A 14,287-nucleotide genomic window follows, 5' to 3' on the forward strand; every position below is an offset into this window, starting at 1 on the left:
TCATTAGTGCTTGTTCAGTGTCTCAGCTGTAAGACCAGATCCTGCCTGGACTCATTTATGGAAAGCCTTTTTTACATTGTGTTTGCCAGAAAATGGATATGATACCCCATGCAATCAACTCACGGAAATCTCTGAAGATACCTAAAGCTTAGTCATGGAGCCAACTGAATCATCGCCAAGTGACGCTAATCTTAGTAGGTGCTAACAAAAAGGGGTTGTAAAATGCAGTCAGCACTGAGATAAGAGCTTTGTTTGAGATGCGGAAAAGATACGTTTGCTAGAAATATCTCAACATTGATCATCTTTTTTAAAAGATTTAGAAGTATGAGTGTTGTTACTACTTTCAACAGAAGGAAAACCATGACTAACTGTGTTAAAAGAAGTACATTTGAAGCTGACATTGATCAGCGTCCTTTGACTAGCTGTTTGTGTTCTTTAATATTTAATCGTGACTGGTGCTGGTCATGTGCTTGAGTGTCAGGTCATCATTGTTAATGATATTATGATCAGATGTTTAAATATTTAATCTTCTCATTATAGCAGTAATTTTCCACTCCAACCGCTTGTGTGTCCGGAGGTAATTTGCAACCAAGTTTTTCCCAAATTTGCAGAGAATATGGCCTTAAGTGTATTTATCTACAAACATCATATTGTGTAAATGTATCCATAATTCCAGTAAGTTACATTCAAAAGCTGTATATTATCTGTTTAAATTATTTATATTTCAGCCACAATTTTCAGCAGTCGTTGAAGACTAGTCTGTCATGTGTAGATGCAGGATTAGTTCTGAGAATGAGTTTTTCTATATACGTAGTTATCGCAGAAATTATAATCTGGGGGATGGCATACTTTTGCCTGTTACAAGTTATGCTGGACCAGGTTTTTTCTCTCCAAAATATTTGCTGCCTCATGGCTTTTGTGTCACTCGACTATCTGTTGGTTGACATAAGCAATAATCCTGATATCTTGCTTTCATCCAGTCATTTACGACACTTGACAGCATTGATCCTTCCACCAGAGGTTACCTTTGAGATCTGTATGCTCCTGTTTTTTACTCCTTCAGAGCTTTATTTATCTTTTGGCCCTTTGTTACAGTAGCGTATCTTTCCATGCATATTGTTTGATACAACCAACAAGTATGGACTAATGTTGAAATAAAACACAGATTAACATTCATGTTAGCAGTGACTGTCATCCCGGTTTTCCATTCTTGCTCTTTTTATTGACCTCTGGGTAGTTAAGCTGCGGCATACCAGCAGTTAATGAAATTAGTGGTGAAGAAATGCACGGTGTCCATAAGGGAATATTAAGAGTAGTTCCCACTGGGGCATCTGTGGTAATGAAAGAGCACATTATCCATACGGTGTAGTAGGAACAAATCAAACAAGATGGATATGGGGGAGTATGAGAATGGATATGCTGTGTAAGGGAAAGGCTTAATGATGGAGCCTCAAGCAACTCTTGACCCCAACCTCTTGAAATGTAGCATGACTACTTAATTTGGGTAAACTAAGCTTCACAAGAAAATCAACCCGGTTAATTGCTGTTAGTTTGGTGTCTTTTGCTATAAGAGCTCAGCTTTACAACAATTGATGGAGGTGATGAGTTGTTACTGTCAGAATCTTCTTCTTCTCCTTTTGGCTTTTCCCTTCAGGGACCGCCACAGCGAATCAGCTGCCTCCATCTAACCCTGTCTTCTGCATCCTCTTCTCTCACACCAACTACCTTCATGTCCTCTGTCACTACGTCCATAAACCTCCTCTTTGGTCTTCCTCTAGGCCTCCTGCCTGGCAGTTCAAAGCTCAGCATCGCTCTTCCAATACATTCACTATCTCTCCTCTGGACATGTCCAAACCATCTTAGTCTGGCCCCTCTAACTTTATCTCCAAGACCTTCAACATGTGCTGTCCCTCTGATGTACAGTATTTTCCGCACTATAAGGCGCACTGGACTATAAGGCGCACCCTCAATAATTTGTTTGTTTTATAATTTATTTCATATATAAGGCGCACCAGATTATAAGGTGCACACAATAAAAAATGAATAAAATTGATTTGATAAACTGCTGTAGTTGCGCAATCCGTCCACTTGATAGAGCCGTGCTGCTCAGGCAGTCATGATTGCATTCATGACATCCTGGCTACCTTTGAATGGCCCCTATTGTTATGTCAATAAGCCATTCTGAGTCTCATCAAGGAAACCTGATCACTTGATCACTTTGCCATCTTAGAAAGAAGTCAACACGCATATTAAAAAACCTGACATTAAAAACTGGTTAAATTCATTACGAGTGCAGTCAGTGCGAACAGAGCGGATTATTTCCTGATCTGAAGTTCGAAGCAGATATTTAAGCTCCGATGTTCGTCTTCATTTATTAATTAAATATTGTTTCGATCGATCGGTAGTCCAGTCGGAGGTGAGGTGCAGCTATTTGCTGCTGTGTGTCCTAAACAATTTTTAACTAGTTTTTAATGTCAGGCTGCTAATTTACTGGCAAATATGACGCTGTTTTACTCCTAGAACTGACTTTAACTTCGGTGTCTCACCGCCATGAATCTTACAGCACGTCGCTGCAGACAGAATACACAAGCCTGAATGCGCCCCTCCGCCGCCCCCCAAGAGATATGAACTACATTTGTAAATCAATTGCAGTACAGTAGACACCTTTGTCTAGCAGTGTGTAGGAGCCATGAATGAATTTACAAGTATTTTGTATTATTAGACGATATGATGATGGTTTGAATGTTGTATTCGTTGTTGTTTGTGATGTTGTTTTTTGTGATCTCATTGAAGGAATAAGTGGGTGAAATGGATGTGGGCGTGAACGTCAATATAGGTTAAATAGGGTATCTTCTCACCTTTGTGGATGAGAGAGAGAGGGTGACCGCCGCAACACGCAAAACACGCAACACATCACGCAACGTTTTTTATTGATACGACTTTGTGAGTCACTTATATGAGTTTGTGAACAGTTTTTATGAGTTGATTATTCTTTTTTTGTTAATAAAGGATTAAAAGTATTTTTATGTATCGTGGTGATTTTTGCCTGGAAGCGCGTCTGACAAAGGAAGGCCCCGTCGTCAGCCTCTCAGCGACTTATTGGTTTGGAAGTCACTACACAGTGACTGCTCTTGAAATTTCAGGAAAGGCTGGAAGATCAGCTTTGAGGGTCTTTCATTCACCTTTATGCCAGTTTCTCCCAGCGTTTCCACAGACTAATAGAATGGACCGTCACTAGATTCCAGCACAATGGCATTTTTAAGACCAATTAAGTTTAAATTGGGTTATTTCCAATGCCAAATAGTTAGGAGATACTGAGATCAGTCAGTCAGTCAAACTTTATTAATAGAATTGTTGAAGGTTCCTTATGTTTTGCTATGTAATCACCGGTGCTCCTACAGTCTGCTCTACCGTCTGAGAGCAGCTCAGTCAGAGCCGGTACTTCGGTGACGCCCCTTGACTACTGTTGTTAGGGGGCGTGGGCCCGAGTGCCTTGTGAAGGTGCTCCTCTGGTGGCGGAGTGCGGCATGACTGGCGGCCAGACTTCCGGCTTTTTTTCAGCGATCATGTTTTTAACCAATATTAATATGAATATTAATCCATATATAAGACACACCGGATTATAAGGCGCACTACTGGTTTATGAGAAAATTTTAGGCTTTTAGGTGCGTCTTATAGTGCGGAAAATACAGCACTCGTTCCTGATCCTATCCATCCTGGTCACTCCCAAAGAGAACCTCAGCTTCTTCATCTCTGCTACTTCCGGCTCTGTCTGCTGTTTTTTCCTAAGTGACACTGTTCTTACCACAGTTTTGTACACCTTTGCTTTCATTTAATCTGAGGCTCTTCTATCACACATCACACCTGACACTTTTCTCCACTGATTCTATCCTGCCTGTACATGTTTCTTCACCTCTTTTCCACACTCTCCATTGCTCCGGACTATTGACCCTAAGTACTTAAAATCCTCCACCTTCTTGTTTTATGTCGGATGCCCTTCCTGAAACAACCCTCTGTATTTATCCGGGCTTGGGACCGGCACAATAAGACCCTGACTTGTGCCCGCTTGCAGCTACATTTGCACTTACTGTCAGAATCTTATTGAGCTAAAATAGTGATGAGCCAGAGGACTAGACCAGTTAACGTTTAGCAGCCTTTAATTGGATGAGGTTCACAAGAATAGCTCCTGTTTCAAAAGCCTGGGCATCAGGGGTTTTTGAAGACTTGACAATTCTTCACTAACTTGTAAGACTTAATTATTAAGATATACTTGTCTACAGATGTTCATTTCCACCACTTTTAAATAGACATCAAATGCATACTGTAGCTAAGTGGAGCTGATTAAATTCACTTTATTTTGTCACAAAAAGAAAACCAGGATGACAGCCTGTCTTTATTTCTGTCTGAATCCGTGTATGCACATATTGTGTCAAAGCTGGTAGACAGAGTGACGCTCCTGGGCTGTAACTGTGTTGGCAGCAACTGGTGCATTGCAGCACCTGGCTACCGCAGCACACAGGGCCCTGTTCTGAGGACTCATTCATAAGAAAGAGACACAACATCAATCACGGCTGCTCAGCCAACTCCCTTGGCCTGCTTTTTCCCTTACGCTGCATTAGTCATTCATGTCAGTCCTATCATTGTTGACGCTAATTCTTTGATCACCCGAGACATCTTGGATGACATGACTACAATATTTAAAAAGAAAAAACCTTGAAAAGATTTTCCGTGGCCTTAATGTAACAAAAAATGGACATTATCACATAAATTCATAAGAAATGGATTAATATACACAGTTATTACTATATAGATTATTAGCTGTAAAATAATATCTCTTGAATCTAAGATAGAAATTTTCACACATGATCTTTTAGTTATTTTTTTTTGTTCAGTTGAATGTCTTTATCAGAGAGTGTGCAGTAAATATTAGATGGGAAATAAAGAGAGAGGGGAAATGACATGCAGCAAAGACCCCTGACTGCATTTCTGACTCTGCATTTCATGGCAGTGGTCATGACCCCCCAGGTCAAGAGTATGCACCAAGGGCTGATGCCCACAGGCCACCAGGAAGCACCAAGGGAAATCATTTTCCTCTTTTGTGGCCAGTTGACTTCTTGGCATTTGGTTGTAGTTGTCCATTCATATGATAATCACAGGGAACATGGTAGGGTGTCATTCTTAAATACACTTTTGCTCACTGGAGCCGCTCACCCTTTTGCCACCATGTTAATCCAACAAATCACCTATGGTGATCTGATGTCTTGCATGACAGGACTGGAACAGCCAACCCATGTTTCCCCCCGGTGACTAAATACCTACTGGGTGTCAGTTATTTTTAGCCCAAGGGCACAAGCTTAGTAGAGAAACTATCAGGATATGATGGTAGGACGCAGGACGGTATGGCAGACACTCCACTGTAATCCTCTGCGCTAAGCCAAGTGGATCATTAAAATAACAGGAGCTGCAATTTAAGAAGAAGAGGTTTGTGTAACATGAGTGAGGAAGAGAGGATGAGAATAAAAGCAGAGAAAGTTACAAGTGTGACTTTGAAAACTGTGTCAAGCTTCTTTTGTTTCCTCTGAATTTGACATGACATGGAGGGGGGTGTGGTGAGGGTTGGGGTTGCAGTTGGTGGATGTTTAGTGCAGGGAGTCTGGTTACAGTATCTCAAGACCTTGCGTTAGGTTGATGTTGCCATAGCCAGCTTCCGTCACTCGTCCTCTTCTTCAGAACAGCTCTTCTTTCCATTTTTAAATTCCAGTGTTTATCTATAGTTATGGAAACTATGCAGCACCTCTCCTGACCTCATGACACCACTGCTTCATGCTAGGGAAAGGCCACCCAGCACCCGCTGGATCACATGCTTGCAACTTGAACGTCAAGCGATTCTGCTGATTTAAGGTTTTAATAGAGTGATCCCTGTGCAGTACTGAAAAGAAGAGGGGGTTCACTAAGGTGAGGTTTTCAATTAGAAGAAGAAAATAGGGAAATATGAACCCCTGTTATTTCATCTCACCAACATGATGACATAGACTGAACATTCACGGATTTTCTATAACTGCTTATCCTGGCTAGGTTTGTAGGTTGGGTTTTAGCTTATCCTAGTTGACATTGGGCCAACACATTGAAAGACAACAACTAGTAACATAATATTCACACCTACAGGCAATTTATAGCCATCCAGAAATTGGAGGGAACCCATGCTGACACTTGAATAACATGAGGATTCCATGCAGAAATGTCCTCAGGTGGATTTGAACACAAGACAATATTGCTGTAAGGCTACCCACTAAACTGAGAGTGAAAATATCACCTTAAAATATCACCATCTTATACTACAGTAAATATCTCTGTAGAGATCCATTATTTAAGCTAATGCTTGGCAGTGTTTTCACAATGTGGATGCTATACTGAGGTATGAAACTGTCTAAAGTCACTCCATCCCCATGATATGATGACAGTACTGGGATTTTCCTTAATTTAATCTTAAATGTATTAAAAATATATTACTAATTAAGCACCATGATACTTTCAATGCACATTGTGCATGTGCTGTTTTGTCTCTGTTTACTGGGATCCTCTCCAGTCCTTCCATGCAGCTCTGTAATGCTTTGTTCAACAGAGGGATTCTTTGGTGTGTTTCTCCTACACTGCAGTAAGCAGTAGGAGGCTTGAGATATTCCTGTAACATCCCTAGACATCCCTTTATTCATGACACAGCACTTGTCTCCTGCATGGAAAGAAACAGCACATGCTGTCCAAAATTCAAATGTGATGCTTTGGGCTTTGTCTCAGGGGCTAAAAATACAGAAATGCCTCTTTCTGAAGAAATGAAAATGTGTGTTGATTTTTTTGAAAATAGAGAAAAATGCATACTTAAGCATATCTGCAGCCAATGTACAGTTGTTATGTGATGTATTGATTTTGCTAACTTAGTCCCATCCCACTTGGTGGGTGAAGTGCAGTGCAACATCTATCAGGAATACAAAGAGAGAAAATGATGGTGGCCCATCCATGGTTTCAGTCAATAACTTTAGGCACAAATTCTGACTTCTCTTCATTGAACATTTAGATTCCAATATCCATTTGGTTTACAATTAAAACATATAGTGTGACTGGATGTCAATTTTTGGATTAAACACTTATTTTTTTAGCCAATTGTGAGATGCAGGGTAAAAACCCTAGTGTGTACAGTATGTTCATACCATTCTTATCTGTCATCGCATCGTGAATGCTGATCCAGGAACAAATACATTTTATCTACTCCTACCTGCAGGATGTCACTCTTGACGGGAACTACCTCGCTCTGTCAGAATGTACCTGCAGACAGATGGTGGAATATGAGTTCTTGGTTTCCTTTATAGATGCAGGTTACTCTGCATGACTCAGGCTGTCAGCAACTACAGGTGATTCCCTGTATTATTATATAATAGGGCTATTTTTGTATTTCATTTTGAAGGTGGTTAAAAGAGAAGCATTGTCATATGGGAAGCCCAGGGTTACAGTATCCTAAGCACCATTTGTCCTCCAAGAATAAAAGTTTTACTGCTATTAGATCATTATTTGTGTGCCGTACAGAAAATTAGATATTACTCATTAATGCATTGTGTGGACTGCAGTTATTTTAGTCTATTGTATTTAGTGTAAATGTACTCCATGTTTGATTGATTTCAATGGAAAGTTTTGTTATTTTCTCCATAGTGTTTTCCAGGAATGGAAATAAACCCCCCCCAATGATGATAGAATAATGAAAACTTTGAAATTGAATACTTCTAAAGCACCTGTGTCATCTGTGTTTTCTACAAGTTGGAAAAGAAGGAATTTATATTAACAGACTCCAAGCTCTCCTTTGAAGGCCTTTTACTTCAAATCACCTTTCTTATTTTATTTTACCTTATGTGTATTTCAATGAATGTCTTTTTCCCATTTTGCAGGTTATGAAAAGACGGAGGACACTTCGGAAAAGACATCCTTAGCTGATCAGGAAGATGCCCGACTAATACACCTCAACCAGCCACAGTTCACAAAGTTTTGCAACAATCGGGTTAGGTAAGCAGTTGTATATTTTTGTCAGTGTGGTGAATCTGATGAGTATTGTTTTTACAGTATGGCTAATATAAAATATGAAATGCAATCCACAACCATATTATATCATCAGGAGAATATCATCAGAAGAATATCCCTTGTAGGCTTGCTCAGAAGGTGAAAAAATTTCTTCTATATCTCTTAAAATCAAATTTTATCCTAGCAAGGATTTCATGCAAATTTCTGCTACTCCTTGTAACGACTAAAAACAAACACAGCAACCTGGGCAGCGATGGAAGTAACCTTAGGAAGTGTCATTGTATTTTTAAGAATAAGATTCAAATTGCAATTATAAAGAAAATAGCAACGGGAGCTGTTACTTAAAGGTGCATTAAAAGTTTTTTTTTGTAGTTTCTAAAGGATTCAGTGAAAATTTTAAATCAAACAAATGTGATATTTTTTCTACATTTCCCAGAGCCTTACCTCTCCCTCTCCAATACCAAATTACATCCAAAAATTGCCAATATTAGCTGTGGAAGGTGCATTAAGCCAAAGCTAACATTACTGCAAATCATTTGAAATATTGTAGTTTTAACCAGATAATGTTGGGTAATGTTATCTTGTTTGCCCAGGTGAACATACTGGTTAACTAATGTAACATTAAACTGTCTTGAGAATTTATCTACAGCTAATTCATGTGGGCTGTTGAATTATTTAGCTTGCAATTAGCAGATTGCTTTATCAGCTACTTTCAATTATCAATGCCAGTTCCATGCAGCATAGCTAAGGTACAAAAACATGGCTAACCTATCTTGTTTGATTGCTAATGTCATTGCGAGCAAAATACCTGTATTTGACTGGGTATGTTTATTGGCTAGCTTGCAAAATAGACTCAACAACTCATATGGTCGATGATCAGTAATATGACACTAATCAATGAACAATTCTAACGGTAATTATTGTAACTGTGCAAAGCATTAATTGCTCATGGAGTGGCAGCAGAAGCAAAGATAGTAATGTGTCATTTATAACATGAATATCCTGAATACTATTCCTTACATTTAAGTATAGTACCATGAAGATTTGGTTTGTCGTAGGTGCCTTAGTCCAGATTTACCATACAAATTCTTTATAGTTGTTCTTTGAAGAGCGCAGTTAGCGTTAAAGGTCAGGCTTGTTGGGTCAGGCCATCCTCTGTCAAGGAATATTACCATTAGCATTCATGCATGAGCAGGTTGGGATATGCATGTACTTTCACAGACATAGCTTTATAAGAACAGCATGCAAAGGCGAGTGTCTTTATGGTTATTGTTTTGGACAGCAAGTATAATATAATAAATTGTAGAAATTTCATATGTAATGTTTTTTATGTCAATATTCCACTTAAACATGAAACCTGATTCAACCACTATTTTAGGTGTTTTTTTAAACATTACTTGTTCTCTCAAGTTAAGTTTGCGTTGTTATTATTTAAAATGTCAGGAGTTTTTAAAAAAAATTGATTCAGAATTTACCCGCGACCTGCGTTAGCGGATTAAGCGGGTTGGAAGATGAATGAATGAATGAATGAATGATTCAGAATTTATGTAAGAAGGATTTTAAGTTGCTTTTTTTAAGTGGCTACAAATTTTATGAGCTTTTTAAAAGTACTCTTTATTGTGCTGAGGGGTCTGTGCTTACTGAAATTTTATTTACAATGGTCTCCTGCAGAGGATGCAGTTAATATGAAAGGATTGTTGGCAAAGTGTGGCCAACGACGTTATCAAGAATTAATCATAGTTATGGTCTTCCTAAATGTGACTGATGTAAATATTGTTAAACTGCAGCTGCCTTCCAATCTGGTCAGATTCAAAAGATTTTATGGCTGATGTTCAATTGAATCCTAGTAACACCCATCTTTGACCGTTTTTTCATTAGAAATGAAGGGAATTGTATGTACGTTTTTGAGTGTTTATGGTCTTTTTATTTATTTATTTTTATTTATTTTTGTTGTGCGGAGTTCGCATGCTCTCACCATGTCTGCGTGGGCTCTCTCCGGGTTCTCCGGCTTCCTCCCACCTCCAAAAGCATGCGCTTCAGGTTGATTGGCCATTCCAAATTGCCCGTAGGAATGAGTGTGTGTGTGCATGGTTGTACGTCTTTGTGTGTGGCTCCGCGGTGCACTGGCGTCGTGCCCGGAGTGTCCCCCGCCTCACGCCCCATGCCACTGGGATAGGCTCCGGCTCCCCGTGACCTGCTGCGGCGGATACAGCGGTGGTAATCTGCAGATGATTGACTTTATTTATTTATTTTGTAAAAGGTCTTTTGCACTGAAGCAGCAACATTGTGGTTTTGCTTAGATCCATGGATGATCAAGAGGTTTGGATGCTATCTGGAAGTGACCTGTGGAGACAGATGAGCTGCATCGATGATGAATGCATCTAATCTTAGAAGCAGACAGGAAGACCTCACGTTGCTTTCACTCATTCCCATTCTCCCTCTACAGCATTGCTACTTGAAAAACACAAGACTGCTGGGAAATTTGGCTGTAATGTAAATTTTATTCCCTGTGATGTTGAAAACTTGTTCTGTGGAAAACAGGAGTTGATGTATGAATTGTCTGTTATGTAAGCTGACATTTTGTGTCTCTATGATCAACATCGGACAAATTAGACATTGCATCATTAGTCATGAAACTGAATAGCATCATCTCACCACGTGCATCATTCTGCAATCACTCTTATTCTGTTTATTTTTCATTCTGATCAAGGTGGAGCATTTGGACACGTATAAACCTTTGTGTGTGTGTGTGTGTGTGTGTGTCGGTCTGTGTGTGTGTCTGTCCCTATTTGTGTCATTAAGACTTGCTGATAGTGGAAGCAACATGTAGCGTTTCGAGTTTTATGACCTGAGTTGGTCATCACCCAGTAAGATTTATGCCATAGTGCAAATCTTTCTCATTTAACAATGCAAAGCTGAATTTATCCAAATTCTGTCATTTGTTATGTTAGTTCCTTAACCTGAGAGAAACCTCAGTAAAGAGGGCGATTCAAACCATAAGAGCTCAGAAAAGAAAATATTACAAAAATATAAATCCACAGGTTCAATTTTATAATTCAATCTCTGGGCATGAATAATAAGTTGCATATAATTTTTTGAAATGACTCATTACATCACCAACTCCAAATGTTTGGCTCTTTTGAACACTTCTGCAGATAACCTAGACACTGAAATTTTCTTTCCTCTTCATTGAAACTGACTTCAGTCTACACTTCAGTCTAGACTTGGCTGTATGAAATGTTGTTTTGTGCTTGAGTTCTAGTTCTGACAAAGCTCTATGAGGATGGTATGGCATTGTACTGCTGTCAGAACAAGGCCTTGGTTTTACTCTGTCCCACACAGCATGAGTAGGTTCACTGTTCCAGCTAAGATGTGTACAGGCCCTGAAACACACACACACACACACACACACACACACACACACACACACACACACACACACACACACACACACACACACACACACACACACACACACAGTTGCAGAGTGAGATGTAGAGCGGCGGGCAGCTCCTTCTCGGTGCGCCCCAATGAGCAAATTGTAAGTGGATGGTGCCTTGCTCAGCAGAACCTCAGCAGTGCCCAGGAGGTGAACTGGTTCCTCTGCACTGCCAGTTCAAACTCCAAACTGTTTGTTCCACATGGACTTTGAACTGGCAACCGGCCACCCTTTGGTCCCCAGCTCAAGACCATGCAGACTGAGCTACTTCCACGTCAATGAATATGAAGCTCTCTTTTTATTGTTTTGATTTATTGCAAGTCCTGCCTGATTTCTTGACATTTTGTTCTGCTCATGGTTGTGCTGCAGATTAAAAACATCAAACATATGTTTGTCAAATATGAGTCAGTCTAACAGGAATAAAATGATGACATCACCAATGTTGAGCTCCATATGCTTAGCCCCCCCTGAGATGAGTGGGAGGCTATTCAGTCTTATATTCTATTTGTGTATATGAGATGGCTTTTTGTGTGTGCATGAGTGAGCAGAGCATTGCCATTGGCTCGGCATACCATGGCATATTCTTTACATTATCTCAAATGACTGTTTGGGCCGGCCCGTTAATGTGGCTGTAAATTAGGCTGCTGCAAGTTTGACTCTCAGGCTGTTTAGTCAACCCATCACCCACCGAAAGGCAGGCAGCCTCGCCCACATCTGCCAACTCCCTTCATTCTTTATATTATCCTTTATGATCATTGAGCCCCTGGTCTCTGCTATTCATCTAACACCTGCTCTACAACTGACAAGAATATTCCTGAATGAGTGGCAGCAGGGTCAAGGCAGTGCTTATTTCATATGCATTTGATTATTGATGTAGACGGTGAACCAATGATTTTCAGTCAAATATGTTGACGTATTTTGACTGTTAACAGAATTTACTAATCAGATTTTGAGTTGTAACCATTTGCTTCTCTCTCTGTCTTGCTGCTTCCTGAACCTGACTCGTTATCCTGCTCGATGCGGCCTTCAGCACAGCCAAATATAATGTGCTCACCTTCCTTCCCCGATTCCTCTACTCACAGTTCAGAAGAGCAGCCAATGCTTTCTTTCTCTTCATTGCACTCTTGCAGGTAAGATTTGACATTGCTGTGTTTCTTGTGACTGAGTTAAGCACAAGTATCAATGCTAATCTAGTGTTAGTCACTACTGTTGTTTTTCTGATTTATAGGTGTACTGTTGTCTCTAGACAACACTTCTAGAGATCATTTTTGCACTTTAACATTCAACCTTAAAATGCTGGGATTCTGTGTAAAAGGTGTTTCTGAGGATTCCGCAACTTTCCTAGTTGCTCGTTGCTCCTGTCCCAACTTGTTTGAAACATGTTGTTGGTATCACATTCAAAATATGCATGTATTTACAAAAGGTCAAATATTAAATATAATGTTGTTAGGTGTGTTGTGCCAAAAAGAACATATGATTTAATATGTTTATTCTATAGGATCCCAACAGAGACAAGGACTCTATCTCACACAGTACTTTTATATAATATAGTGTTTATGAAAGATACTTGTAACGCGATGTCTGCATGCTCTAAAAGGAAATTAAATCCCCCTGCAAGCTCAACACACTATACTGTACATCACATGCATGTGTTCGGTCATCGTTTCCGTCCGGCTTCCAAGAATAAAATTGATACCATTTTGAAGGTTATTGAAATAGGATGACTAAATATATTCAAATTGTGTTGTTGTTACTGATCATTGGTTGATCTGAACAACACTGTTATTACTTGTTGTTAAATAAGTCTCTTTTTGGAATCCCTGTGCAGTTCTGTGGTTTTTCCTTCTTTAATGGATATTCCCTACACATATTTTGCAGCTGATTTTGTATCCAAAAATAGAAAATTTGAATTGATGAGAAATCTGGAGTATTAAACGTGAAAGAAACAAGTTTCTCGTGGGTGGAGTATCAAGATAAGTACTGGTTTTGATTAGTGCCAAACACAAACACAGATCAGCATTACTGTCACTGTTTTGATCAATAAATAGAAGCAATACACAGACTTTCCTCTCTTGATGAAGTGTTCCTGTATACTCAAGGTCAGCATTAATAAGTTTAACAATGCTTACAGCCCTAACAGTGGCTCATTGCTTTTGATTCAAAGGAGTCAAAAACCACATGATCTTAAGGTGTTCAAAGCCTTGCAGAAATGTAAAATAATTAGGGAAGGAATCGTGTAAACACCTCAGAAAGATGTTAGACCAGCCTTTGTTAGGAGTGCTTTGAAGATGGGAAAGAGCTGTAGCCAGTGACCTTGACACAGCTAATTTGAAAAGCAGCCAGTGTGAATCTTCATTACCTGCCTTGTCGATGCTGCGACCTTGAATAAAACATCTATGCAGATGAGGCTGATGAGAGATCTATTTCATTGAAGTTTCCTTTGAGCAGTCTAGCAGTGACTGTCTCTTGTGGCCCAGGTTTGGCTTTAATTACGCTGGTGTTTGTTAGGTTTGAAAGTCTTAAAATAGGTAATCAAACATTAAATGGTAAGGGGAACGTAATTATAGAACTTAAAATGTTACTTGTGCCAGGCATAACTCTGTTAGGTTTCAGAGGTCGATTGTAAGGCTGATCGAATATTTTCTTTTTGATGTGACCAACAATTGTTTGGTCTTTTCTGGTTAAATTATGCATGATTTTAACTGTTTAAGTTTGTCAAATGGTCAAATTAGCTTACAATAATGTGTTTAATGCAGGTTAAAGGTAGTTAACCGACAGTCAGTA

General features: G+C 39.4%; 1 protein-coding gene across 6 annotated transcripts in view; it reads left to right on the plus strand.

The window, feature by feature from the left end:
- The window catches only part of atp8a1 (ATPase phospholipid transporting 8A1), an 88,827-nt gene that overhangs the window by 6,929 nt on the left and 67,611 nt on the right, over positions 1-14,287 (plus strand). For 5 of the 6 annotated variants that reach the window (XM_068324984.1, XM_068324980.1, XM_068324983.1 and 2 more), the window contains exons 2-3: positions 7,935-8,049; positions 12,534-12,633. In XM_068324984.1, the coding sequence (XP_068181085.1) occupies positions 7,935-8,049; positions 12,534-12,633 (215 nt within the window). Of the gene's footprint in view, positions 1-102; positions 195-7,934; positions 8,050-12,533; positions 12,634-14,287 lie in introns of those variants that run through there. The other variant, XM_068324981.1, reaches the window with a different exon arrangement.

Source organism: Antennarius striatus, chromosome 10 (assembly GCF_040054535.1).
Source record: "Antennarius striatus isolate MH-2024 chromosome 10, ASM4005453v1, whole genome shotgun sequence".
Lineage (NCBI taxonomy): Eukaryota > Metazoa > Chordata > Actinopteri > Lophiiformes > Antennariidae > Antennarius > Antennarius striatus.